Source organism: Eublepharis macularius, chromosome 8 (assembly GCF_028583425.1).
Source record: "Eublepharis macularius isolate TG4126 chromosome 8, MPM_Emac_v1.0, whole genome shotgun sequence".
Lineage (NCBI taxonomy): Eukaryota > Metazoa > Chordata > Lepidosauria > Squamata > Eublepharidae > Eublepharis > Eublepharis macularius.
In genome coordinates this window covers 36,715,759-36,742,357 of record NC_072797.1, presented here as the reverse complement: position 1 = coordinate 36,742,357, position 26,599 = coordinate 36,715,759, and the positions used below count along the sequence as shown (strand labels likewise).

The 26,599-nt window shown below is 40.1% G+C and overlaps 1 protein-coding gene across 4 annotated transcripts in view; it reads right to left on the bottom strand.

Moving 5' to 3' along the window:
- Nucleotides 1-26,599, bottom strand: part of ERBIN (erbb2 interacting protein) — a 121,147-nt gene that overhangs the window by 19,294 nt on the left and 75,254 nt on the right. For 3 of the 4 annotated variants that reach the window (XM_054986107.1, XM_054986109.1, XM_054986110.1), the window contains 9 exons: nucleotides 25,700-25,821; nucleotides 25,034-25,204; nucleotides 23,658-23,840; nucleotides 21,104-21,218; nucleotides 19,657-19,840; nucleotides 16,776-18,312; nucleotides 9,354-9,497; nucleotides 6,921-7,052; nucleotides 4,778-4,987 (listed from right to left, as the gene is read on the bottom strand). In XM_054986107.1, coding sequence (XP_054842082.1) covers nucleotides 4,778-4,987; nucleotides 6,921-7,052; nucleotides 9,354-9,497; nucleotides 16,776-18,312; nucleotides 19,657-19,840; nucleotides 21,104-21,218; nucleotides 23,658-23,840; nucleotides 25,034-25,204; nucleotides 25,700-25,821 — 2,798 coding nt within the window. The remainder of the gene's footprint in view (nucleotides 1-4,777; nucleotides 4,988-6,920; nucleotides 7,053-9,353; nucleotides 9,498-16,775; nucleotides 18,313-19,656; nucleotides 19,841-21,103; nucleotides 21,219-23,657; nucleotides 23,841-25,033; nucleotides 25,205-25,699; nucleotides 25,822-26,599) is intronic. The other variant, XM_054986108.1, reaches the window with a different exon arrangement.

Below are 26,599 nucleotides of genomic sequence, written 5' to 3'. Positions count from 1 at the left end.
TGGAGAATTGGGGGTTGGGAGGAGCGGAGGTCTTCAGCACGCGTCCATCCCGGAGTCAGCGACGCCACGCCTCTCTGCTGCAGGCTTTTCAAGGAGGGTAGTGTCGGCTAATCCCTCAATAATAGGGAACGCCACATTCAAGGTGGATCTTGAGTAAAGGTGTTTAAGGATCTTGTCCTTAGGTTTCAGTTCTGTAGAGGTGATATCTATCTCCAAGGATCTTGCCATCCTGATGAGTTGTTCAAAGTAAGTATGGAAATCATCTGTAGGCGATGTATCCCCAGTATCTCCCATTATATCATCAGGTGATGGATCTGAAAGGTTGCTGAGACTGTTGTCATCCAGGTATGGATCAGGGCCAGTCTCTTGTTCCGAAAACTGAAAGGCCATTCTAGAGCTGGAGAATGAGTGTTGTCTCCTCAATGGCCTTGGTGAGGGTTCCCTTGGCCATACATCAGTGTGATACACCCTCCCAGTGTCCACCTCGTGGTAAGATTGTCAGTTAAAGTAGCCCTCCTTAGACAATGAGGACTGAGTTGACCAGTATCTCCCATGAAGAATCCCCCCCCATGAAGAATTTCTCCTTCTTCCTCTGATGAACATGGTGATGGTGTCCTGGAGTATGCTGATGATGTCCTGGAACACACAGAAAGGGTAAGGAGGGTTCTTGGTCAAGCCATTCACCTCTAGGTGATGCTCTGGGAGTAGCCTCTTTAGAAACTAGGTGCTTGGTCTTCACTTTTTTTCTGGGAGGTTCTCCCTCAGAAGCACCTTCTTTGCTTGATGGTTCAGGTGTAAGAGCTTGCGTGGGAGCCTTGGTAGAGTCCCTGGGCTTCGAGCGTTGAATCTGAGGTGTTGGATCCAACCACATCAGAGACCTCAGATCTGGTCGGGGAGGTCAGGTTCAGGTTGGATCTGTTGAAATAGATGCCTTGCACGACCTCGGTTCCGTTTGATCTGGTCGAGTCCGAGTTGGTTCTGGCATGCCTGATGTCTCGAGTGAGATGGAGTGGGCACAACTCAGAGGAGTTCTCGACTCTGATGAGCTGGGTCATGGAGTTGAGGGCAGCTTCAGATCCGAAGGCTTGGTGCCATCAAATTGAGCTGACTCAGGCGCTTTTGGGGATGGTCCTGGTGCAGCGAATGCTTTCTCCCACAGTGATGCCTTCAAATGGACAGCCCTCTCAGCCCTTGCTTTAGGAGTAAAGCTCTGGCAATGCTTGCAGGATTAGATATTATGCCCTTTTCCTAAGCAGATTAAACACAACTAACGGCCATCCATTTTGGTCATTTTTGTGTTGCAGCTTGTACAGTGCTTGAAAAAGGCTTTATCAGCCATTGTACTCACACCGACCAAGAAGATCACTAAGGAAAATTGGTAAGGAATGCAACGGAGCTTTGACTAAGTGTCTCAGCCAAGAACCTCTCTAACCAGCGGCAAAAGAGGAACTGAGGGTACGAGGGGCACCCTGCCTCCCTAGGGGGCTGTATTAGGTGGTAAAATAGCTGCACAAGCGCTTGGAAGGCGAGGGCTCCCCCTAGTGGTTTTAATAAAAATAGTTTTAAAAACCTCCAATCGGCAGGCCTACATGTGCACCGTCCCATGTGGGACTGCACAGAAAGACTGAAAATGAAACAAGTTTCAGAAGGCATATTCTATAGCATGACATCCCTGCTGAGCTTCCTCTCCTCCCTGAACTCAGGTCTTCCCAATACCGCCCCTCCCTCAAAACAGAAGGAATTCCCTGAGTCAGAGTTTGCAACCCAACTTCCTCCCCTCCCTCATAAGTTAAACATTTATGGCCAATCCAAACCAATGCTGTGCTACAGTGAACACAGGCACAATCTGCATACAGTGAATACAGGATTTTTCTTTGTACATGTTTGAGAATTCTTATGTTACATTCAATGGCTAAACGCACAACAAGATCCACATTTATTCAGGCATTGATACCCTGCTTTATTTCTAAAGTGAATATGTACTGCCTGTTTCTTACATGTGCAGGATGTACAATGTATGTGTGTTCACTAATGTATGTGCAGGGCTTTTCTCTTGCCATGGAGGAGGAAATATTGGAGCGTGCAGGAGAAGGGGGAGGGTACATGTAAACCTTACATCACCTTTCCAATCCCGATACAGATTTTCACAATCCTGATGTATGAAAGTTAATATTTAATCGTATGTGTTTATATTGCACGATTCAACAGTATTCTATACACGGCATGCATTAATTTGCAGTAGCCTAGATATTGGCCCTCTGAGGGCAGTATATGCCAGTGGCTGTATATTCAAAAGAGGGTAATGCCTCTGCAGTGTTCTGTTGAAAAATGACTTATTCAATGCTAAATAGAAATCAGAACTGAAATTTCAGCATAAGAGCTCAAACAACTGAAAATGAAACAAACTGAGGAGAATGGGAACAAGTACACTAATTTCTTCCATTAACACAAATGACTAGAGCACTTTATTACATAACTAAGTGTAAACCTAGATGCAAGTAACAGAGAAGTGACAGAAAACTTAACCTTGAACATAAAAAGCTACTTCGTGTAAAAGACTCCATTCTGCATTTTGAAGTATATTGGATTGGCTCAGATTGTATCTTTGTCAATTATAAACTATTACCATTGACGTGCAATGTCACTGTACTTGACTAGAACTCTTTGCTCATTTAGGATGCAATCCTATTCTATAAAAATCATTGGGAATCTTGCCATGGATTTCAGTACAAGCAGTACTAAAAATGTCCAAAGAAAATAACAGCTTATAGTTTGAATTAACAACTTCGTTTCCTTTGTGCCTCAAGTTAGTTCTAATGATGTGAATTGATTACAGACCTTATTATGAATAGGCATTTTGAATTATCCTTTATAGTACCTTATTAATTCAAGCTCTTTCACAAATAGTTTTGAAAGCAAGATTACTTTTTTAAAATCAAACAACAAAACTACCACAATGGTGTTAGTCCTGGCCAAATCAGTTTAGTGTAAGATCATGTCAAAGTACAAACAAATGATATGTGTCCTGTTTGTCTCGGTTTGCTGTAGAACAGATACTGTGACGAATTTGCTTCTAACTCATTTTATCTACATAGCAGCTTCCCTCTCAACCAATACATTCTAATTTTGCAAACTCTACTTAAATTATTGCTTCACTGTGCTGGTCTCTTGACCCCTTTATCTTAATATATTAGTAACATGTTTTATGAATATTATTAATGCAAATATTTTATACATTTAAATCAACATATGTAATCGTCAACATGGCCCCATCTACAGAAACTTAAATTCACAGACTGGAGCCATGTACAGACTACGGACATTTTCCTGCAAACTTGGGGGAAGCCCCCAGATTTGGAGGAAAATCAGAAATCCTCAGGAAAATGAAGGGGTGGTGGTGAAATTTCTCTGGGGTGGGGGAATTAAAGCCACTCACCACGATGACAGGATCAGAGGCTGACAGCCAAGCATTGACTGAGTGGGGTGCAGAAGAGGAAGCATTGCTGCTTCCTGCTCCCCCCCCCCCCGTGGGCCTATGTTTGAACAACTGGTAGGTGATTAACCTGAGGGTTGAGCTGAAACAAGCACCTCTGCAGAACTGGTGAGGGGGCTTGTGCAACCACAATGGGAATAGGGCAAAGAAGGGGGTGATGTGAAGCGGGTGAGGAGGGTTGCCTGCCAGTATGGGGCCTGTGACAAGGAGAGGGAGGGTTGGTAGGCACTGCCCTAAGGAGAGAGGCAGGTAGTATGGGGGTCAGACTGAGTAAAGAGGGGCAGCAGAAGGGCAAGGGGAGGATGGAGACTAATATTGAGGGTATGGGGGGAAGTTGTAGTATGGTGCGGAAAGAAAAAGAGAGGAGGAGATAGTGGCAGTGGCAAGGAAGAATAGAGAAAGGTGGCCAGGAAGGAGGAGGTATCAGAAGACAGAGGAGAAAGCAGAGATCAGTGAAGGAATTTCTCCATGAATTTCTCATGGACCCCCACCAGTATTATCTAAACACAATAATTTAAAAAATCTGTTCTATAAATTAATTTCTAAAAATAAGATGAATTAAACATTATGCCTAGAACTTCAGATAATGGTTGGATCCAAAGGTGTTCATATGATTGGAAAGCACTTACACTTGTATAAAGGGATACGAGTGTCTGCAATTTCCATAGCTTTCCCACTAGAATGGTAACCACCTGTACTGCATTCCCTATTTTACACAAGTCCCAATATAATACTAAGTATTATTCTAAGTATTCCTGAACGATTTCTTGTAAGAGCACAAACAGTAGTAACAATAGAGGCCATAATCTCCCATCAACTGTTGTGAGCTTGAAAACATTTAGACAACCTGAAGTAATGAGTAGCCACCACAAAACAGTGGTGAATGGCTTGGATTCTACAAACCATTAACACCACAAGTGTGTGGAAAAATTATCTGTAGCACTCTGAGCCCCTAGCTTCTCCTGAGGGCTAGGTGACCCTCCATGAGCAGTGTGAGATGCAGGGCGGGCGGAAATCATCAGAAATTACCATGCCATCTCATTTTGAACTGCCTCCAGTTATGCCAAGGATAAAAGAGAACTTTCTGCCAATTCCTCCTTGGTACACCAACACTCAGTGGCTTTTCTGGGGGGCCAGGGAACTGAAGCAAGATGAAACAGAAAAGACTCCTCCTTGGAACTTACTTTGTTTGTGATTTGTTGACTCCAAGCCAAGCACTTGTAATAAATCTTAACACCAATCTGAGAATTTATTTTTTAAAAACTACAGAATTTATTCCCTTACCTCTTGCTTTGATAGCTCATGGTTTTGCCTGGATAAACCTTGGGGCTGAGCGTAAGGGGGCTGATGGGCAACTTTCAGCATCAGATAATCGATCAGTTGCTCTCTAGAAGGATGTCTCGCAACAGATGTTTGGGGAGCAGGATGATGGACTTGAGTATAGTTAGCCTGAGGTCTTGAAGACTGGCACAACTGCCCGTTCGTCAAAGGTATCTGAATAAAGTAGATCATAAGTAACCAACATTTTACATCAGCATCATAATAGTTTGCTGTAAATAAATATTCTGATTTATCACACTTCGCAAACATCTATTACAAAAATGTACATAAATATATATACACTCCTAAAATTAGTAATATTCTATTTTAAAAACCAAACCTGAATAAAATGCATGTCTCTCAATTTCTGTATAAAGTTGACTAAGCCTCCTGAAGGGCTGAAGTTAAACTTACCAATTTCAATTGGGATTTCTGGTCTGGTCTTATAGGTTTTTTTCCAAATAATTTATTTTGGAAGCCAGACTCCCTAATAACCCATAAAATGGCACTTTCCAATATAAAAAGTGAAAGGAAATAAATTACTCCATTGATTACAATTATTTAAAAATCTATAATCAAGATACAAATTTTAAACACATCAGGAACAGAGAGTTTAAATATTCCTTGTGGAAAATGTACAGTTACAAAGACTGCAAAAATGCACCACATCCAGATGTGAATAGGAGCTGAACAGCTGGCACAAATTCTATAAACTAAAACGGTGATTGATGTGTGTAGTTAGATTAACAGTTTGTGACTGGTCCATATTTCCAGGAAGAAGAGCCATCAGAAGAGTTACATATTGGAGGAAAGCTCCTAAGGATCGAGAGTGGCTTCGAATTTTGTTTAGTTGGGTGGTAGGATACAGGTTGACCATTGCAGAAAAAAAATTGTAGGTAAATACAAATAAATGTGATGGTGAAGTAGGTCTTCTAGGCAGCAATGATTATCTACTTATATTAAGCTGACTTAAGAGAGGCACAAAAATTAAAAAAATATTGGGCTGAACCCAAAGTTCTCTTCTGATGACATTGAAACCTTGGTTAATAGAAGACTCTGACTCTTCACAGTTATTACATCAACAAGAAAATATTTTGCTTAAAATATTTTTATTTAAGCTTTAAAAATTAAAACAAGTATGCTGTTACAACACATTACTTGAGATACCAGAACTATAAGGCATTATGCACTATTTTCTCTTAATTAATGAATTTTGACAGTGGAATGCATATTATGGTTGGATTCACAATATTATAATAAATATTCATTACACATTAAGCAAGCAGATCATATCTGAAATATTGAAACATATGCTCTTTAAAGAGTAAAGTTATTCACAATATATTGTGAATTTTCTTGCAATCACCATTGTGAGGCTCCTCCCTTACCGGTGCCTCCACCTGACCATCTGCCATCCTACCGCTTCCCAAGACAGGTGTCCTCAGGCCTCAGATAGGCAGGAAAGAGGATTGTACCACCTTTTTCCTTCTCCTGCCCAGGAAGTGACAGCATGCTCCAGCTGCTTCTCACTATGCTTCCACCTCAGCCCTCGCAGGAACCTGCTTTCTCCACCTCCCCATCCCCACCCAGCCTCCCTGAGTGGCCCTTCTGATGGGAGGGCTGGCAATGTTACGGCCCCTCCCAGTCCATCTCAGCCCAGGGCTCTCTCTACCTAGCTTGCCTTGTTTGCTTCAGAAGGTTTTCCAGCGACTTCCTTGGTGTGGCCTGTTCTTGCCCTGCTCAGGCTGCCAACAACCTCTTATGGGCCTGGCTGAGGTTGACCTCCCTGGGCGATTGCATGAGAAAGATGACTTAGCTGGGTGGCTAGGGACTGTTGCCCAGGATTGTGCATGGGTGTCGGCAGCTGCTTTCCCGTTGGGGAAGGTGGCCTGGGGCTCTGTGGAGGCACCTACAGCTGATGTGCAAACGGAGGTGCTGCAGGGCCTGGGGATGGTGCCTGCTGCTGCAGGTCTGGTGAGAGAGCTGGAAAGGAAGATGGTGTTGCTGGACAACTACAGAGTTTTATCTCATTGTTACCTTTCATTTTAACTTTCAGGGTGTATGTATATACATAGGTGCATATAGAATGACTTAAGAAGCCTTGTACCTGTACAGGAAGTTTCTTCATGTTATCTGGAGCAACATCTTTGAGATTAAGTGTGGCTGATGAGTAATTTTGCTGTCCAGAAAAAAACACATCCTCTTGACATTGCTCTACTGGTGTGGATGTTTGAGGATACTTAAAAAGACAAACAAAAGTATATAAATATTTCTATTACATTGTAGTATAGAGCTTAAGTATTTAGGCACTTCTTCAAAGGATTATTACTATACAATTGCTGATTACTATGTTCACATGAATGCTAAGCATACTATTTAAGCATATTAAAGAATTTAATTCTATTGCATCAGCTCTGAGATGACTACAAACGTTAACACTGGCATTTGAAAAACACTGGCGCTTTCAAGACTCAGCACTGCATAAAAACAGTTGCCACTAAAGGATTTGCAAACTTAACACAAGTCTCGTTCTACTTGATTTATTATTTTTCTGGCTCATGCAGGTCAAACAATGCTACTTCCTACACTTTATAGTTACATAGTACTTTGTAGAACTATGTAACAAGTTTTGTTTTTTGCCATACTGCCTCTGGATGAAATACTGCACCTATACGGTATCCTGTTCCCAAAATGGCCAATGGTGCACCTATTGCAAACTCTGTAGCAAATATTTATGCTAAGTCAACAATGTGAACGGCGCTTAACAGAAGGCTGTATTTTTTACAATGTTGTACAAGGAGAAGCAACATGATTTGGCCACTGATCCATGATTTGGATCATGGGTTGTAAAGGAGGAAGAGAATCCAAGCATGTCTAACACGGTGGATGGTAACTGATGTTAATAGTTACAGAACAAGAGAAGGCAGCTCAGCTTCAGTGGATTAAAAAAAAACTGGGGAAGTGGGTAGTTCAGGGTTCAAAAATAGGTAACTGATTCATATTTGAGGTTACAAAGGATATTTAATTTCTAAGGGCGGACCATATGAATCTTGGCAGAACAATGTTCTAACAAGAAAAGCAACAGTCGTGAAAACTTACTAAGCAATACAACAATAAACCTCTTTCCAAAATAATTTTTATATTGTGATTTTTTGACTTTTTTAAAGTAATAGTTATTTTATAACAAAAGAATAATACTCTACTCTCAATGTACTGCCTTCAGAATATTAACACACAGGCAGACAACCCTGAGAACTGTACAGAAAGTGCAAATGCTTGATATAAGCCAGTCAGTGTTCAATAGAAACAATATTGGAAATGCCTGTTCAAAATGCTAGTGTTCATCAATTACAACATTACAATGTTGCAACTCTTCATACTGAGAAAAGCACCACTTCATAAATTGCATAGTACAAGGCATATGTCCTCAGACCAAGCGCATTGAGCTCAAAAGTCCATGGAAGACTGTCAGTTATGCACAGTTCAAAGGGTGATGTAAAGGGTACCAATTATATTGCCCAGCAGAACTGACCATCTGACAGGTCGACCAGTTCTCCTTGATTCCGTTTCTGATCTTTATCAAAGACGGCACTGATTGGCGCACTGGTATCGACGTCTATTACATTCATAAAATCATTTTATCATACTATTCCTGCTTTAATCACCGAGACGTCGAATTCCGCTCCTTCAAGAGGCTTCTTCTTCATTATTCATTATTTTACTCTTTTGATATAAAAATACATTATTACTTTAAAAAGTCAAAATATTACAATATACAAATTATTTTGGAAAGAGATCTATTGTATTGCTTAGTAAGTTTTCACATGATACTCCCAGATCTTGTCATAAACAATGTTCTAAGCAGGCCATTGTCTCCATGGTACAAAACTGTAACACTGTTTATACAGTTTCATCTACTACTAGCTCTTTAAAAGACTAAATAAAGAGAAATTGCCCGGAACGTATAATCTAAAGACAGGATAAAAATGAACAAAATAAGGAAATAAAACAGTGATTAGAGAAGCTAGAACATCAATGTAAGGCAGTGGAAATATATATACATCACATCAGAATATACAATTCAACAGCTGGAAAGCAGTAGCTATTAGGTTGTACCACACATACTTGTAGGATAACAATTTAGAGTAACAGAATTATTCAAGTGATTCAAGACATATAGTAATTCAAGACATATATTATATACTAGAGAAGAATAATTCCTGAAGAAACTTGCCAATTTGACCCAGGAATAAATTTCTTGCAGATTTTTATACGGCTACCAACGGTCTCACAGGTACATGCTCAGTGTGCAACTGCTTTCAGAATTGGCCATCTCTGATGTTTTAACGGAAGGTGTAAAGTTCAAAAAAATATTGGAGGGGAAAAAGTTCTTCAATAATTGCCATTATTGAATCACCATTTTACAAGTTAAAGTCAGCCATAATATAGAACTACACATAGCTACAAAAAGTGGACAGATTCAAAGACGTATCACATGCCTGCTTCCTTACTAACAAAAGCCTTTTACGCATGTACTCACACGACCAATGTGAACACCAGAACTTCTTCCATCTGCAACACTCAAGGTAACATTGCCCTGGCTGCCATGCAGATCCCTAGAGCTGCCATAGTGAAAGCTGCTAACTGGAGCATAATTGGAATTAAAGGACCTAGACAGCATGCTCTGAATAAAGAAGGGACAGATAACATAGAGATTAGTGCAGCATGCATAAACCACGGGACATGTTATACACAGACTTGATACAGACATACAGACTGTGTATCATGCAAAATAATGCCATGCACACCAAGGGTAACGTTAACCACGAATACAAAATCTCAGTGATCTTGTTTACCATAAAGTGAACATGCAGCCTGACACAATATACATATATATTACATGAAGACGCACCTGTTCAAATGCACGTTTCAGGAATGTTCTATACAAACATTCTATTCTTTTATCATCTTTCAAAAGCCAGCACAACACACCAAAGCTCTTGACAGTGAAATCAGTGGTCTTTATAAAGGTTTACTTTTTAATGTACAATACGGTACCACAATATATTATGTTTGTTCTTATGCCTTCCAGGTACTCTATTACGTACTTCTGGGTTTTGATTTTGTTTTTAAATAAACGTTGGAATTCAGCAAAAGGGCCTGAAATATTCCTGAGAGGACCAGGATATCCACAGCACTCTCCTGACCCAGGGACTAAAGACCTGTCTGGCTTGCTTAGGCCTGTAATATAAAACAAGTTCATACTCTTGTATATAGGGTTGCCAGTCCCCTGATGGGGACCACTCCTATCCTCCACCCCCTGGACCTGCTTACTTGGCTGGCGGGGGGGGGACGCACCTCCCAGGGTGCACTCCCATGCACTACAGCAGCCTCATTTGGGCCTGAACTGGCTCAAATCAGGCCACTGTGGAGCGCAACAGCACTCCAGAGTGCCACAGCAGCCCAATCCAGGGCGAAGTGGCCTGGCTCAGGCCTGATTCGGCCCAGCTCACGCCCAAATCAGACCAATTCAGGACCCTGTGGAGCATGGGAGTGCTGCTGCACTCCTCAGTGACCCAATTCGGGCTGATTTGGCCCAGACTGGGCTGCTGCAGAGCGTGGGAGCACTGCTGCACTCCACAACGGCTTGATCTGACCTGATGTCATGTGATGACATCACTTCCCGGAAGTGATGTCATCATGCAGGCCAAGGGAGCACACACATGTGCTTTGCACGCAAACAACCAGTGAACAAAAGGTGAGTGCCGGGCCTCCCACCTCTTGCCTGGGGGTAGGGGGACCTGGCAACTCTACTTGTATAGCAAGCTAATCCTGTGATGCAAAGTTTGAGTACTTTGGCCTAAATTTGTTTAATGGTTTTTCTGTCATATCATATGTGGAATTTATTATGTGTAACCTTTATAAAAATATTCTCTCAACAGGGATACATTTAAAATAACCATTGATAACTATGAATATGTTGAAAAGATCAGAAATAATTATACTACTGCTATTGGAACAAACTGTTCCACAGTCATTATTTCAAATGTAAACCAGTAATTAAATAATCTCTTCTTCAAGGCACCATTCCAATACAGAAGAGTGCTTTCCTAGTCAACATTAATCTGTGCACTGTACTGTACTTCTGAAAACTAGGCAACTATAAAGTTATTTACTTGTTGATTGATTTTGGAATTTAAAGCAGAACATTCACTTGAGAAGTTACATGCTGACCCACTGTATGTTGTGCTGGCACCACTGCTGCAGTCAGAAAGATCCTAATTTTGGACGTATTTCCCTGACTTATTAATATTAACCTTAATCATATGAAACTACTTTGCATGACAGGTTAACTGCACCCACAAAATGGGTAGTTGTGTTAGTCTTGTCTGTAGCAGTAGAAAAGAGAAGAAGTGAGCTGTGGCTCATGAAAGCTCATACCCTACCACAAATTTTGTTAGTCTTATACGTTCTACTGGACTCTTGCTCTTTTCTACTGTACCCACAAAGTTATCCAGTCTTCTCCATGGCATGCACTTCACTAGAATAACACTGGAATCAGAAAACAAGAAAGTATAAGGAAGAAAAGCAGACCCAGACCTCAGAACTCTCTACCACAAAATGCAATTATTCACTGGCATTTACATATCCTTCATTCTAAGGTATAGAGAACCAGATACAGAGAACCACTGTTCTAATCACAGAAAACATTCACACCCACTTTTAAAGTTTTGTGGTACTTCAAATGTATAGTCTAAATATAGGCAAGGTTTATACATTTTGCATTCTGTCCCTAACATATCATGCAAAATATGACAAGATACCAACTTCAATCCAGCTGTAAACATATAGTTAGGTTTGTATCTGATGCAAAATATGACAAGATACCAACTTGTCATATCTGATTTGTATCTGATGCAAAATATGACGAGATACCAACTTCAATCCAGCTGTAAACATACAGTTAGGTTTGTATCTGATGCTCCGCATGGTAGACACAATGGAGCCACTATTTGTAAAAAGAGTTCACAGCCCACTAACTGCATGCAAGTATGTAAAGCGCTATGTATGTAATGTCAGATTTGCTGTATCAGTGTCATGACTACTTATGTAATTGTCAGTAGTAAGCCTACTTAATTATACTAGAGAGTATATTTGTGGCATCTCCCTCATTCCTAAGACACAGCTGGGGAATGATCTTTAAATTCATATTATACTTTTAAGGCAGTTGGAAGCTGAAAATAGTCACAATGATCTTCGAAGGGTTGGACATTCAGCTAGAAAAATACTGGTCCACTAATGGTCAGGTATTTTTAAAGCATTCACTTTCCTTAGAACAAAAATATGCACTTTAAGCAACAGATTTGATAATTAGTTATTGTGAACAATAACATTTTGAAAACCACTGAATGAACATTAACAAAGTTATGAGGTGGTTAGAGTGTCGGACTAGGATGTGGTAGACCCAGGTTCAAATCCCCACTCTGCCGTCAAAGCTTACTGGATGACCTTGGGCTAGTAACACACTCTCAGCCTAACGTACCTCACAGGGTTGTGAAGATAACATAGAGGAGTAGAGAATGATGTAAACTGCTTTGTGTCCCCACTGGGAGAAAAGTGGGGTATAAATAAAGTAAATAAATAAAATAATAGAAGTGTGAACACTTGACCAGACTTTCTGCTCTCTCTATCATGGAACAACAAGGTCAGTCTACAGTCCAAATTTATTTTAAAAATTAGAAAGATACCAAAGAAATAGCAACTATTGGAAAACAAAGTATATTTGGAGATGCTTTGTAGTTATAGCAGTAGAAAAGGCTTTGTTATACTACAAGGCTTGTTCTCACCGTTGCTGGGGTAGGAGGTAATCAGTCCTCACTCCTACTTTTGCTAAGAGACAATATAATAATGAAACAAAAAAAAAATGCAGTCTACAAACTGGCATTCTCAGCTTCATGAAATACTAAGCACTATTCTGCATGGGGTAAAGGGGGGGGGGGTTCTTGAAGCAATATTGAGTGCTTAAATTTAAATATGACAACAATGGTAGGCCCTTCTCTCCTCTGAGTGAAAGGAGGATCAGGGGGTTACTCCTGCAGTAAATTCATTTTTAGAGACTCACCAATGTGAACTGAGAAAGCAGCTTGTGCTTCCAGATTTTTCCCTGCTTCCAAATGCCTCTCAAGTTCTGATGAACGGAAGGGAAGAGACAGTGGCAAACTACAAAATCTGGTTGGTTATCAGCTAAATGTGGATGCTTTCTTTGTCCTTTTCTCTGCTATACACATTTCAACATCGGCAGGAAAGCTGCAGGTTGCCTAACTTTATCATCTTTCTGTCACACACACAGACTTCTATAAATAAAATTATAGCACAGCAGTTTTACACAGTTTGCATAAGAATTGTTAAATATGATCACTGGGAAACAACTAACATGAAGTCTTGGGTCTACCCAACAGTAATTTAATAAGTGTGTAAGAAAAATCCGGCTAGAATAGCCCAGCATTCTATCTCCAAGAACAGTAACCCATCCCCCTGCGCTTTGCCTTCAGCATCTGATAATGGCAAGTGTACTGCCCCTATATATAAAGTACAATGAATGTTGTCATTTTCTTTAAACAATATGCATAATAATTTGGATACTATCTTTTAATAACAGATTTACTAATTCTATAGGGCCTAGGTGCTCTAAGAAACATTTGCAGTGTACTTCCCTTGCTGCGTCAGAAAACAGTCCCAATTTGAGTTGTAACAAATTTTCTACTGTACTTAAGCACAGGTGGAAAGAGAGTGGAAAGAAAAGGTATTAATATTTGACAAAGATTCCACTTTCACCATAAAAGACAAGAGGGAACTGCTGCATAACATGGTGTTTCAATGGTGACCTTTGTAAGAAGCACTGGTGCATTTTCAGCAGCAGCAATGGGCCTGTAACTATCAGCCTGCACAATCATTTAACCAGCCAAATACAGCCAATACATTGCAAGTTGCTTAACTTTCTAAATTTTACTTTACAAGCTAAGCTTAAATAAGTTGCATTCCCTGTGAAAATCAGCCATAGAATTCTATGCCCCTTGCAACAGTCTTAAAAGAACAGTAAATGAACAAAATAATGAATCCCTTAATACAAATATGTGAAAGTCAATTCAAAGAGAAATGTGCGCCTAAAACTTAATACTCGCACACAAGTTCAAAACCCACAATAGGCTAGATGTCAAAGGGCTACTTTTGAAAGCAGAAGGCACTTCATTCAGGGGGCTGAAGATGACAAACAACAACAGGGATACACTACACTGTCAAGGAAACAACTCCTGATCTATACTCCACTTCTATACAAACCAGATCACTATGGTCATTTGCCTGTTGACTTCTTTAACAGAATGAAACAAGTGAATTATCTTCAATGTATACCCCAACACCCTCAACAGTCCATTTGATCAACAAGTTTTGATAAGTGTCAAGTAAAGAATATATACATGTTGGAGACCTGCAAAGGAGGGAAAATCCCATTATTACAGCCTACCATTAGCTCTACTCCCATCCAGGGCTAGCTCACAATATTTTCCACCAGTTTTCTCCCCATTAACCCCTGCTTCCAACTGCCACTGGAACCATTTTCCCTATCTCTATGCTTACTCCAGCTCCACTTCCTTCTTTTCACTCCAATATTGCTCTCTGTTCCTTCCCCTCATCTGCTCCACTTTTGCTGACTACTGTCTTTTCCTTCATTGCCTGTTCTCCCTGCACTGCCTCTCTGTTCCCCAATTCCTGCCTCCCAGCCCGTATCACTCCAGTGCTGTAACCATCTTCCCAGATGCTTGGGACGGAGCTCTAAAACTTTCTCCAGATCCACTGCAAGAGATATTTGCCCCATGTTGTTGTCTGGGGTGGCCTTGGCATCCAAAAATAGCACCCTGCAAAACCTCATGACACATCACAGTTGTCAAAATACTCGGGGTTTTTTTTTATCTTGTTAATTTAAAAAAAACCTCCCCTTTTTTAAACTTAGATTTTTCTGCACAACTGTGGGTGACATTTTATTGTAACGATTTAGTTCTGGGTGTCTTTACTGTAAGGATTTTTTTGATCCCCATAGTAGTGCCACAAACAGCTGTTGGTTGCACAGATGTTCACAGATAAATTTGGCTGCTTTTTCTGATGGCTGGATCCCACACATTTCATAGAATCATAGAGTTGGAAGGGGCCATACAGACCATCTAGTCCAACCCCCTGCCCAGTGCAGGATCAGCCTAAAGCATCTCTGACAAATATTCATCCAGCCTCTTCTTGAAAACTGCCAGTGAGGGGGAGCTCACCACCTCCCTAGGCAGCTGATTCCACTTTTGAACTACTCTGACCGTGAAAAAGTTTTTTCTAATATCCAGCCGGTACCTTTGTGCATGTAATTTAAGCCCATTGCTTTGGGTCCTACCCTCTGCTGCCAACTGGAACAGCTCCTTGCCCTCCTCCAAATGACAGCCTTTCCAATCTTTAAAGAGAGCAATCATGTCCCCCCTCAACCTTCTCCTCTCCAAACTAAACATTCCCAAGGTCCTCAGCCTTTCCTCGTAGGGCTCAGTCTCCAGACCCCTAATCATCCTCGTCACTCTCCTCTGCACCCTCTCGATTTTGTCCACATCCTTTTTGAAGTGAGGCCTCCAGAACTGCCCACAATACTCCAGGTGCGGCCTGACCAAGGCAGTATAGAGAGGGGCTATGACCTCCTGCAATTTCGACACTATGGCCCCTTTGATACAACCCAAGATTGAATTAGCCTTTTTTGCCACCGCATCACACTGACTGCTCATATTTAGTTTACAGTCCACTCTTACCCCAAGATCCCTTTCACATATACTACTGCCCAGAAGTGTATCCCCCATCCAGTATCTGTGCTTCCCATTTTTGTGGCCCAGATGTAATACTGTGCACTTGTCTTTGTTGAATTGCATCCTATTCACAGCTGCCCACTTCTCCAGAGTATTCAGGTCTTGTTGAATTTTAATTCTATCTTCTTGGGTGTTTGCTACTCCTCCCAATTTGGTATCATCAGCAAATTTAATGAGCAGCTCTTCCACTCCTTCATCCAGATCATTGATAAAAATATTGAAAAGTACCAGGCTCAAAACCGAGCCCTGCGGCACCCCACTGGACACCTCCCTCCAATCTGATGAAACGCCGTTGACCACCACTCTTTGGGTGCGGTCCTCTAACCAGTTCCCTATCCACCGAACTGTCCTATAGTCCAGTCCACAGTCTTCCAGTTTGCCCATCAGAATATCATGGGGGACCTTATCAAAAGCTTTACTGAAATCCAGATAAATCACGTCAACAGAGTTCCCCCGATCCAGTAAGCTGGTCACTGAATCAAAGAAGGAAACCAGGTTGGTCTGGCAAGATCTGTTAGGAACAAAACCATGCTGACTTCCCCAGATCACTGAGCGGTCCTTCAGATGCTTACAGATTGATCCCTTTAAAATCTGTTCTAATATTTACTGTAATGTTTGAATAACTCAGTCATATGGCATTAGCAAACTGCATGGCAAGTTTGCACAGCTTTCTGGGAGGTACAGCACTGAAGCAGGAATTGTCTACTACTCTCTCAAAGATTATTATTAGAGACTATACCACACAAGTATGTTAAGATGTCATAACTAGTGTGGTATGAGATCCAGACCACCATGCCCTCCTGATGGGTTATTAATGAAGACTTAATATCCAAGAAATCACTTTCACTTAGATTTCACATTTACTAAACTTTACAGCAAACAAGTTTTACAGATCCTTTAGAAACTCAGTATTGTAAATATTGGTATTTTTGTATCATCAGTATTGTGTAGCTGAACACATCCAAGTATATTATTAAAACTTCAAACACACTACTGTAACTGCAGAACATGCATTACTCAAAACAGCTGGATGGCTCACTTCTACAGAATGAACAAAAATTATCAATGTTACCTACCTTTTCCAACTTTTTGGCTTCAATGTGTCGCAGCACCTGTTCCCTCCAGTCATGAGGGACTTTATTTTTTCCTGGCGCATCCAACAGAGAGTGTTCAGAATTAACTCTTGGGTTTGTTCTTTTAGAGGGGCTAGTCCTTGAATAATTGAAGTCACTGACTGACATAGTTCTCTCTGGAATCTCATTTGCTGTGGGGCGAGCACTCTGAGGTCGGGGTACATTTGGACCATCAATGCTATAGGTTCTTGCAGAAAGGGGTCTTTGTGGTCCTCCTGACATTATGGGCGGGACTCTTCCCATCGAATGCAAATCCCTGTATGTTAAATAATCCCCCTCGGGAATCTGAGGACGCCTGGGAAGTCCAGTATCACCAATGTTCATGGAAGCAGTTGAAGATACACTACTCTGCCGCTGGAGGGTACTTCTGGTTGCTCCTGAAAGAAGTCTGTCATTTGGTGGAACAGCCCACATTTCCATGGGCCTCCCGCCCATTCTTTGATGCATATTATATGCAGCACTTGCTCTAACATTGTTATGGTTAGAGAAATTCATGTTGGCAGAATATTTCACAGAACTGCAACTTTCTACAGTATCTGACCTTGGCAAGCGTTGAGGAGGCAAGCAGCTTTGTTCAATGACAGAGTTTTGCTTTTGGGGCCACAAAGTGTCTTTGGCTGCCATACTGCTACTGTACTGAATGTTATACTGGGGATTACTGGGCAGTTGTGAAGTATTTGTCCCCTGCCCTCTACTTACATTAGTACCTTCAGGATTATGATTTGAATCAAACTTGAAAACTGTTTTTGTACATATTAGATCAGATGATGATGAAGATGATCCAGGAAATACTTGCAATGGCTGGTCACAGAGAAGAGTAGCTGACTTGCTACGGACTATATTTTTCCCATCTGGAACTGCAGGTGCTGATTTCACTATTGGACTCTGTTGCTGTGATCCATTGTCATTGATAATATCATAGATTTTCAGAGCACCCATGTTCATATTAGTTATACTATGAGATTTCACAACGGGCCCACTCCGCTGTGGGGACAAATCTTCAGTGCTCTTTGAAAGACACGTTTCGGAAGAAGAGTCTGTATCAAGCGTGGCACTTCTCTTCAGTTCTGATTTTCCTGCAGGGTGAGGCATTTCCTCAGAATGTCCATTAACATCATTCAGAGGGCACAGACTGGAATGTTTGTTTTCATTTTCCATGTGCTCTCTCTCTTCTTTCAAGTTATTTAAAAAGCCTTTAACTGATGCTACTTCCTGTGTTTTTATTCGCTCTACATTTGATTGCATTCTCTCCTCACCAGCTAACTTGCAGATATCCATGCTGATTTGGTGCAATTTATGAGTTTCATCAGGAGCACTGTTTATCTCAACACTTTTCTCTATTAAAGCTAATTTCTCTTCGATGGTTAATGTAAATTCAGTAAAATTGGTAACTTTATCTTGGGCAACCAGTTTTTCTTCAGCTGTGACATTTATTTCACCTCCATTTTGTAACAGGCTATTCGAATTTTCATCTTCTTGCCTGAAAACAAAAATATTGTTTAATTCAAAAGTATAAGACCATTTATTATTACACAACTTTTGGCAAGCATATGCTTATTTAAAATTATTCTGCACCATCTGACCATGCCTTTAAAGTTCTAGAATTCAAGAAAACTATGTGAAAACAGAAACAGTGAAGCAAGTGCATCATAGCAGCAGGAGCATGCAATCTGCAGGCTACCTGTCAGCTATATGTATGCCAGCAGTATGAGGGGAGGGAAAAACTGAATCTCTCACTTGACTAGATCAGCTGAGCTTCTTCACATGCTGCATGTCCAGCAGAGAATAAAGAAAAGCCTTCCTTTCTTACTAGTGTACCAACAGCAATGGAGCTAATACAATTATCAGTCAAGAACAGTAATCTTCCATACTCTATTACAGGGGTGGGCAATTGTTTTGGCTCGGGGGCCACTTTGTGGGAGCAGAGGTTAGCGGAGGGCCGCACCTTTTAAAATGATTGCATTCATTAGTTAACTTTGCATTTCAGAAAAGGTATAAATTGTATCATAAAAATCAGTAAATATAAATTAAATAAAATAGTGGTAGTTTTATTCAATTTATTTATTGTGCTAATTTCATATCGCGCACAGGAAGGAAATCTCGGTTCAAGGCGGATTTTCTGACTGTCTTGGCGGGCCACAAAAAACTCTGTAGCGGGCCGCATGTGGCCCGCGGGCCGCAATTTGCCCACCCCTGCTCTATTACTTCCATGAAAATGAAATCCTGTCCTCAAGTCATAGTTGACTTATGGCAACGCCTGGTGGGGTTTTCATGACAAGAGACTAACAGAAGTGGTTTGCTATTGCCTGCCTCTGCAACCCTGGTCTTCACCCGAGGTCTCCCATCCAATTACTAACCAAGGCTGACCCTGCTTAGCTTCTGAGCCCAGGCAATTCTGCTATCATCACTACAGAGTGAGTGGGAGAGACTCTGTACCTCCAATCCCCCCTCCCCCACTTGCTCCCTTTGAGATCTGCTGGAGTGTGTGTGTGTGTGTATGTGTGTGTGTGTGTGTGTGTGTGTGTGTGTGATTTCCTTTCATATCATGTTTGGCTTTGGTATAGGTGGCATGAGAGGGAACTAATGGGAATAATTTGGACACAATGAATCCTTCACATGTAAGAATATCCTCTTAGGACAACAGGGCAAACTTCATCAGAAGTGTACTTTCAGCCACTCTGCAACTGGAAATACAATATGGAAACTCTTTTTTGTTTCAAACAAGACTATAAATTCACAGCCAAACTTGAAAATTAAGTTCAACAACTGAGCATTACACTCAATATTCCAAATATAATTATGTATTGTATAAGGCTTCCCAAACCTGATTTTGGAAGTGATTGATGCATTTGTTTCTTTCTCTGGAGAGCACAGTGATGCTTCATGGCTGCTGTCAGTATTTAAAGAAACTGAATCGGACATCCGAGATGGAGAGGAACAATTGCTATTGTTCTGGTTGCTGTTGTGGGTAGGCTCATCTGACAATGAATCTATATCCTTACTGTCATCTGAAAAAAGCAGTTAAATTTAATATGTGCATATAAGCTCACAGAAATATATCATAGTAATTTAAGAAAGTATAATTTTCATATTCTGTGGAATACATGAAATACATCGCTTGTGGAACTCAGAATTTCAGGCTTAAACAGTTTTTACTTTAAGTCTGCATTGGCTAAAAGAAATCTTGCCTTGAATAAATGGACTTCTAAGGTGTGCATGGGAACTATTTATTTTTCCAAAAGCCAGCTACCATATTATGCTGCAAGGTTACTGATTTCAATTTGTTTGTTACACGGTATAAATGATTTTACTTGAAATGTTTATACATATAGGAAGGAAACAAAATATAAAGTGTATGTGTCTATAAAATTATAATCCTGTGATCTATTTTATGGAAATAAATATTTGACAAATTACTATGTTCCAAGTCATACAGATACAAAATCTTTACAAATACACTGACCCAATGTAAAGATGAAAAAATTATGTATTCTCATTGTTTTCCTTTAGCATCACAGTAACATTACAACATTTAATCAAATGAAATAATTTTTAAAATCTAAAGCTGCCCCTTTACTAGAGAGTTTCTTTCTACCCATTGTTTTCATTCTCCCCAAGGAGCTCTGGAAGCATACCCACTTAGGCTTTGTCTATTTTATCCTGACAAGAACACCGTGAGATAGATTAGACTGAACAAAACTGACTGTCTCAAGGTCACCCAGTGAACATGGTTGAATAAGGATTTGAACTAAGTTCTCCTGTGCTTGTTTAAGATTTGAGTCCCCTATCATGTTGATCCTGAATTTGAAATTTGGTGAATGGGGGCCATCATAAAATGGCTGCCACGGAGTACTCACAAAATGCTGAAAGGCAGTAGGCCAAGCATCCTCCTATAATGGAAGCAGCTATCTGAATGGGTGCTCCGTGCAGACACAGTGCTGCATCCTGGATTCCAGTAAGATTGATGAAAGCCAGGAGTGGCTTGTTGGTTTGGGAAGACAGACTTTGTCAAGGAAGCAAATGGTTGCCAGGAAACCGATATGATGTTCGAGTTGGGTATGACACCACAATGGGAATGTATGTATGTCTGAACAAACATACATATGATTGCAATACACATTTCTTTTATTATCATGTTTTATCCAATAAAACATATGAAAATATGTTCAAACCAAAAAGCTCATGTTCCAGCCCATAAAGCACCAGTGTTGAAAATGTCTATAGGTATGCTAGGAAATGTATAGAAAAACTATCAAATAGTTTAAGCCAACCTTTTTTGCTGCTACCAAGGGCTACCACTTTGGGTTGATTAATGGAGGTTTCTATCAAGGGTGGCCTCATTTCTGCTATTTTCATTTCTTCATCGGAGGAGAGGTCTTCTGATTCCTGTTACATGACAAAAAAAAATATGGTGGACATTTACAGATGTTAAGCAAAACCTATTATCCAAAGCAAACCTTAAGCATACTTGAGCATTTCTGGGCACACTTTGTGGCTTTCCCACATAGTTTTGTGACTTCATCAATTGTTCATACTGCAGTTCTGAGGCTGCTTCAGAAAAGAACAGCTCTAACAGACAGCTTCTGTCAGAAGGATGGGCTTCAGAAAACAGCCATACACCAAGGACTCACCCCTTTCTCTCCCCCCCCCCCCTGGAATCAACAGCATCAGGTAGAAAGAAAAGAGTAAGCAGTGGCAATAGCAGCTTATATCCAACAACCATGATATAGTTCATTTTCGCTTTTATTGTATTTGTATTTTTCCATCAGAAAAAGCTAAAATAGTCATGTTTCCTTTTAATGTTGCAACCTGCAGTTCCATTTTTAACACTTGGCATATTGTTTTAATATAGCAAAGACATTTCTATTTTTAGATGCTATAACAATACCCAATAGTATAATTTATGTGCTAAATTACATACAAAGAATTCTCTGTCCTTTAAGTAGTAAATTTTCACAAGAAAGTACATTTTAATTTCCCCATAAATTTACATCTAAAGCTACCAACTTTCCTCCCTCAAAACCTCATGTTTTCATCAACAGCTTGTATCTGAAATAATCCTATTTATGTTCCCACTAAGAATTCTTAATTGGTTTAATTTATTAATGTTTAATTCCAGGTCATGCAAGGAAAAGAAACTTGAATGCTAATTTTTTTTGGAAGAAAAGGTGTAAGGAGGTTAGGCTAAATTAAGTTTTAAGCTTTTCACTATGCCCACTATCATTCTTCATTTACAGCCCTAACTTTAAATTAATGAATCCATCACATAAGTGGCAGAATCAGGCATGAACCAGCTTCTTGAACTCCTTCAAGATGTTTATTATTTGACGTTCTCAGAATTACATTATGAAGTTGCTGACACGTTGGTTCTAATATTTTGAATTTTGCTTCTTCTTCTATGCTTCAAGCTGGAGTTGCCTGGTAGTTCAGCTCTCCCCCCCCCCCCAAGGAGAGAAAGACTCAAAAAGCTGTTTAGTACAATTTTACCTATAGCTGATATACATTTGTGGGTATTTTGGATAGGGAAGAACAAGGCAAGTAGTTAATTTTATATGTCCAGCTGTATTGAAAATATAATACCTTCTGTTGGTAAAGTGTGACTTCCTAGTCTATGGAAGGCATTGTAAATTGGGTGGTGGTGGAAATAGTGCATTCCTAAGAGGTAACACTCTTATAAACATACTGATTTCAATTTGATTTAGAAGGATGTAATTCAGTTCAGAATTGCACTGCTGATTGATTAATTTATCTGAAACTTTTCCTAGTAATTTGAGTTCTGGGGAGGGGGGGGGGGGAGAGGTGAAAAGTAATTATTTTCTTCTGCAGTTCATATTTATTGTACATTGATTTCTATAGTAAAATTTGTGTTTATACTGCTAGCTGCTACTCTTTTTTTAGGAGCAGTCATTTTAAATTAAGGGTCACCTGCTTTTATGTATAACCTCTTTGTTTAGATGAGTTGTCTTACATTCAGAGTCATCTTCCATTTGAATAAATACAGTATACAGTTATCTTCTGGAGAAACAAAAGAACCAACAACTTTCTATTATTCTGACTTCTCCTGAGGGCATACAGCTATAGTAGACCTAAAGCCTATTAACATTTTATTATTTTTGCACGATTGAATCATAACAACAACAACAACATTTGATTTATATACCGCCCTTCAGGACAACTTAATGCCCACTCAGAGCGGTTTACAAAGTATGCCATTATTATCCCCACAACAAAACACCCTGTGAGGTGGGTGGGGCTGAGAGAGCTCCAGAGAGCCGTGACTACCCCAAGGTCACCCAGCTGGCTTCAAGTGGAGGAGTGGGGAACTAATATTTTCTGTGGGGCTGTTTGAAGGAAAAAACAAACCTGCATTATTTATGAATATCTGAAGTTGAGAGAAATACCTACAAGTCAGTCTTATTTTAGTAAATGCCAGACAGAACATCACAGGTTTGGGCAGTAAGGTCTGGGAAGTTAAATTACAAGGCAGTGCAGCAGCTCCTATGCCATGGGTTCATAAGATTTCAGTGACAATGAGAGATTTTATAAGCAGAGGTTTAGATGAGAGCCAGGTGGCATTATTAGTTAAATATACCTGCATGCAGACTGTCAACTAATAATTAAAACCTGACTTTTTATGAAGATGTTCAGAACTGGTAGTACTTGGATTGTGTTCCCTTTATTTTCCAGATGCTGTTTGTCAAGTGTACCTGAATTTTTAATGACTGTTTTAAGATGTATTTTGCCATGCTATTTATATTATCTTTATATCACATTGCACAGCCCAAGTTGCCACTTGCAGTAGTATAGAACTACTTAAAAACATACCTCAGGCATGTCTTCATGATTAGCAATCGGCACTATGTTCTCTGAGGCTTTAACTTGGGCATTCATCTGTGAGTTTTCAGTGCTACTCTCAGCCTCTAGTTCATGAGGCTTCTGCAAACAATTTCCCATCTTCACAGTCTGCTCGTTTTCTGTTTTGTTCTTTGCTGGAGAGATTTCTGCAGTCTATAATACATTTAAAGACATTAACATTGTAAAAGAAAACATACTGAAGGAAGCTCATCAGGTTATTGATTAGAATGGGTATAGCTGTAAGTGGCCACGGGGAAGATCCTCCACATCAGTAAATATGGAGTCAACAGGAAGCTACTTCCCCCTTCTAGAGCACTAGTGAATGAGCCCAAACAGACAACAGGTGTTTTGTCACTAGATCTTAATGCCAATGAACAGTATTCCATCCATCTCAGCTTTCCTCTGTTTCGTACTGTATGCCTGACCTTTTCAATCACATCTGTCTCTGTGATAAACTGGCACTTGAAATTCTGCTGACCTATACTATTAATTGAGGTTCAAAATGCAAAAGATCTTTTAATCAGTGGAAAACATGTCAATTGTAAATTGAATTGTCTAGGTTCATTTTATCTGTATATCCTGCTCTGCCTTCAATATGCCCAGAGCAGCATTTTAGCCTCATGCTACCATTGAAGGAAGGGTTCAGCTGAGAGGCCTAATTAATTCACATAATAGCTAAGCAGGGATCTGAACCTTGTCTCCCATTCCCAAACCCATTCCAACCATTATATCACACTGAATGAACATGTTTCAATAAGTGGAAGAAATTTTTAAAAAATGATATAAAATTAGGAAAAAATGGGTCAAAACACAGGACCTTTTATTTTTCTTCCAATAAAGATCAACAGAAAAATTATATTAAAAGATACAGGTGCTCTATTGTCAAAAAAGCACAAAAATTACTGAAGCCACTTTCTAAATAATGGCCAGCCGCTATAACATAGTGGTTGGGTTGCAAATCAGCACTCTGCGGGTTCAAATCCGACTATGGCCATGAGCTCGGCAGATGGCCTTGGATAAGCCACTCCTCTCAGTCCCAGACCCCCAATTGTATAGTGGGGATAATAACAACACTAATTTTGTTCACTGCTCTGAGTGGGACACTAATCTGTCTAGAGAAACAGTATATATGCACAGTTATTATTCTGCAAGTGTTAAATCAAATCATGGGCCTATGAGAGATAAAAATGCATAAAATGTGTACCTTATATGGCCTTTAAGACCAATTTGCAATTGCTCATGGGAACACACAAAATCAATGGTTCATATTTTACTATTTCACAAAAATGACCACAATATCATATGATGGAAAGTTTTTCAAAACTCAAAAGGATATTGACGCTTACCTTTACACCCACATCCTTCACTGAAACTTGCTGGCTTTCCTGCTTTGATTCTTTATGAGCATCTTCTGGGTTTTCTTCATCTTTCAATCTATGTACTATTGTCTGAACGGTTTTGACCATATTCTTCAGTTCATCAGGGTAAGGTGTTGGATACCTCTTCAAATTGCCCTCCTAAGTAAAAGAAGTTTCAAAAATTTAAATACTGCTACAAATTCTAAGCATCTCTGCGACAGACAAGGGGAGCAAAGAATATTCCATTACACTCTTGAATTGGCTCTTGACATTGAAACCTCTCTACAGAAGCAAACTCCCTTCATGACATTTCTACCTCATCCTTTCTCTAAGGAATGAGGTCAGCTTACATGGGGTTTCCTTGTTATCCTTTCATCCAAGCACTAGCCCAAGTCAAAAACTGCCACACATCAGGAACCCATAAACCATTTTACAAATAGTTTTAGATCAAATACCATGCATTTCTTAATTAAAGCTGAGATTCTCAAGAATTTCACATGGTTGCATAAAAGACTTTGTGGAAGAGGGTGGAAAAAGACACTTAGGCCAATTATTACTGACAGTAAATGGTACCAACTGAAGCAGACAATGTTTCATCTGCTTTGTACTTGAAACTTATCAAGTAAGTCATGATAGAAAAAAGAAATCACATACCCTGGGTGGTGCCTCCCTTTCATCTTTGTCTTCATCACATTCAAAAGCCACCTGAGCCCTCTGTTTCCTTTGTTCCTCCCACAATGAAGGATTGAAACTTTCATTATCTGATATGAACATAACTAAACAAAAGAAAAATTGATTACTGTGCAAATAGAAGTACTTTACACAGTGATTACCAAGCCATTTTCTTTTGAATGCTATCTATACATATTATGAATGGAAACATGGAAGTTGCCAACTAAAACACAGAGTCAGAGTTTGACAAAATGGAGCCTTAGGTTTTGACAGGTACCGCCCCAAAGCTAGCAAGTAGGCAATCCTTTGTCAACTGGATCAATGCCCACTCTTTTTCAATAAGCTGTATTTTAATATCACCAAACAAAATGGGAAAGCTGTAGTATCTCACAATTAGCAGTTGATTGGCCCCTGTTTAAATCATCAAGTCTAAGGATACTGATTTCCTTAGTCTATTTCTTTTCAACTTCTCCCATTGTTGGATTTGTGTCAGTATGGCTTTTATCTACTGTCTAGAAGAGCTACATATACATGCCTATTCTGTGTACTTTGGTTCAGGCTCCTAAGTTTTCACAGGCTCAGTTCTGGCCTGCCACCCTGGGAATGGAATGAGCAGCCTTGTTAATCAACTGCAGCTGCAAGCTGTTGTTCCAGACTAAGGTGTCCTTGGGTGGAAGGGAGTCTCAGCTCTGCCCGTCCTCCTTTCCTTTCTCAGGCCTAGCAACGCTGATAGAGAAGTGTGCCCTGACTGGCTGACAGTAGTAGAAAAATGGCTCCTCAATGCACTCTGTATCACACTCTCACTGGGACTTGGTTTGACCATTCTATTGTTACCTATATTTCGTCAGCATGTAAGAGACTTTGCTCCATGTCAGGCCTGAG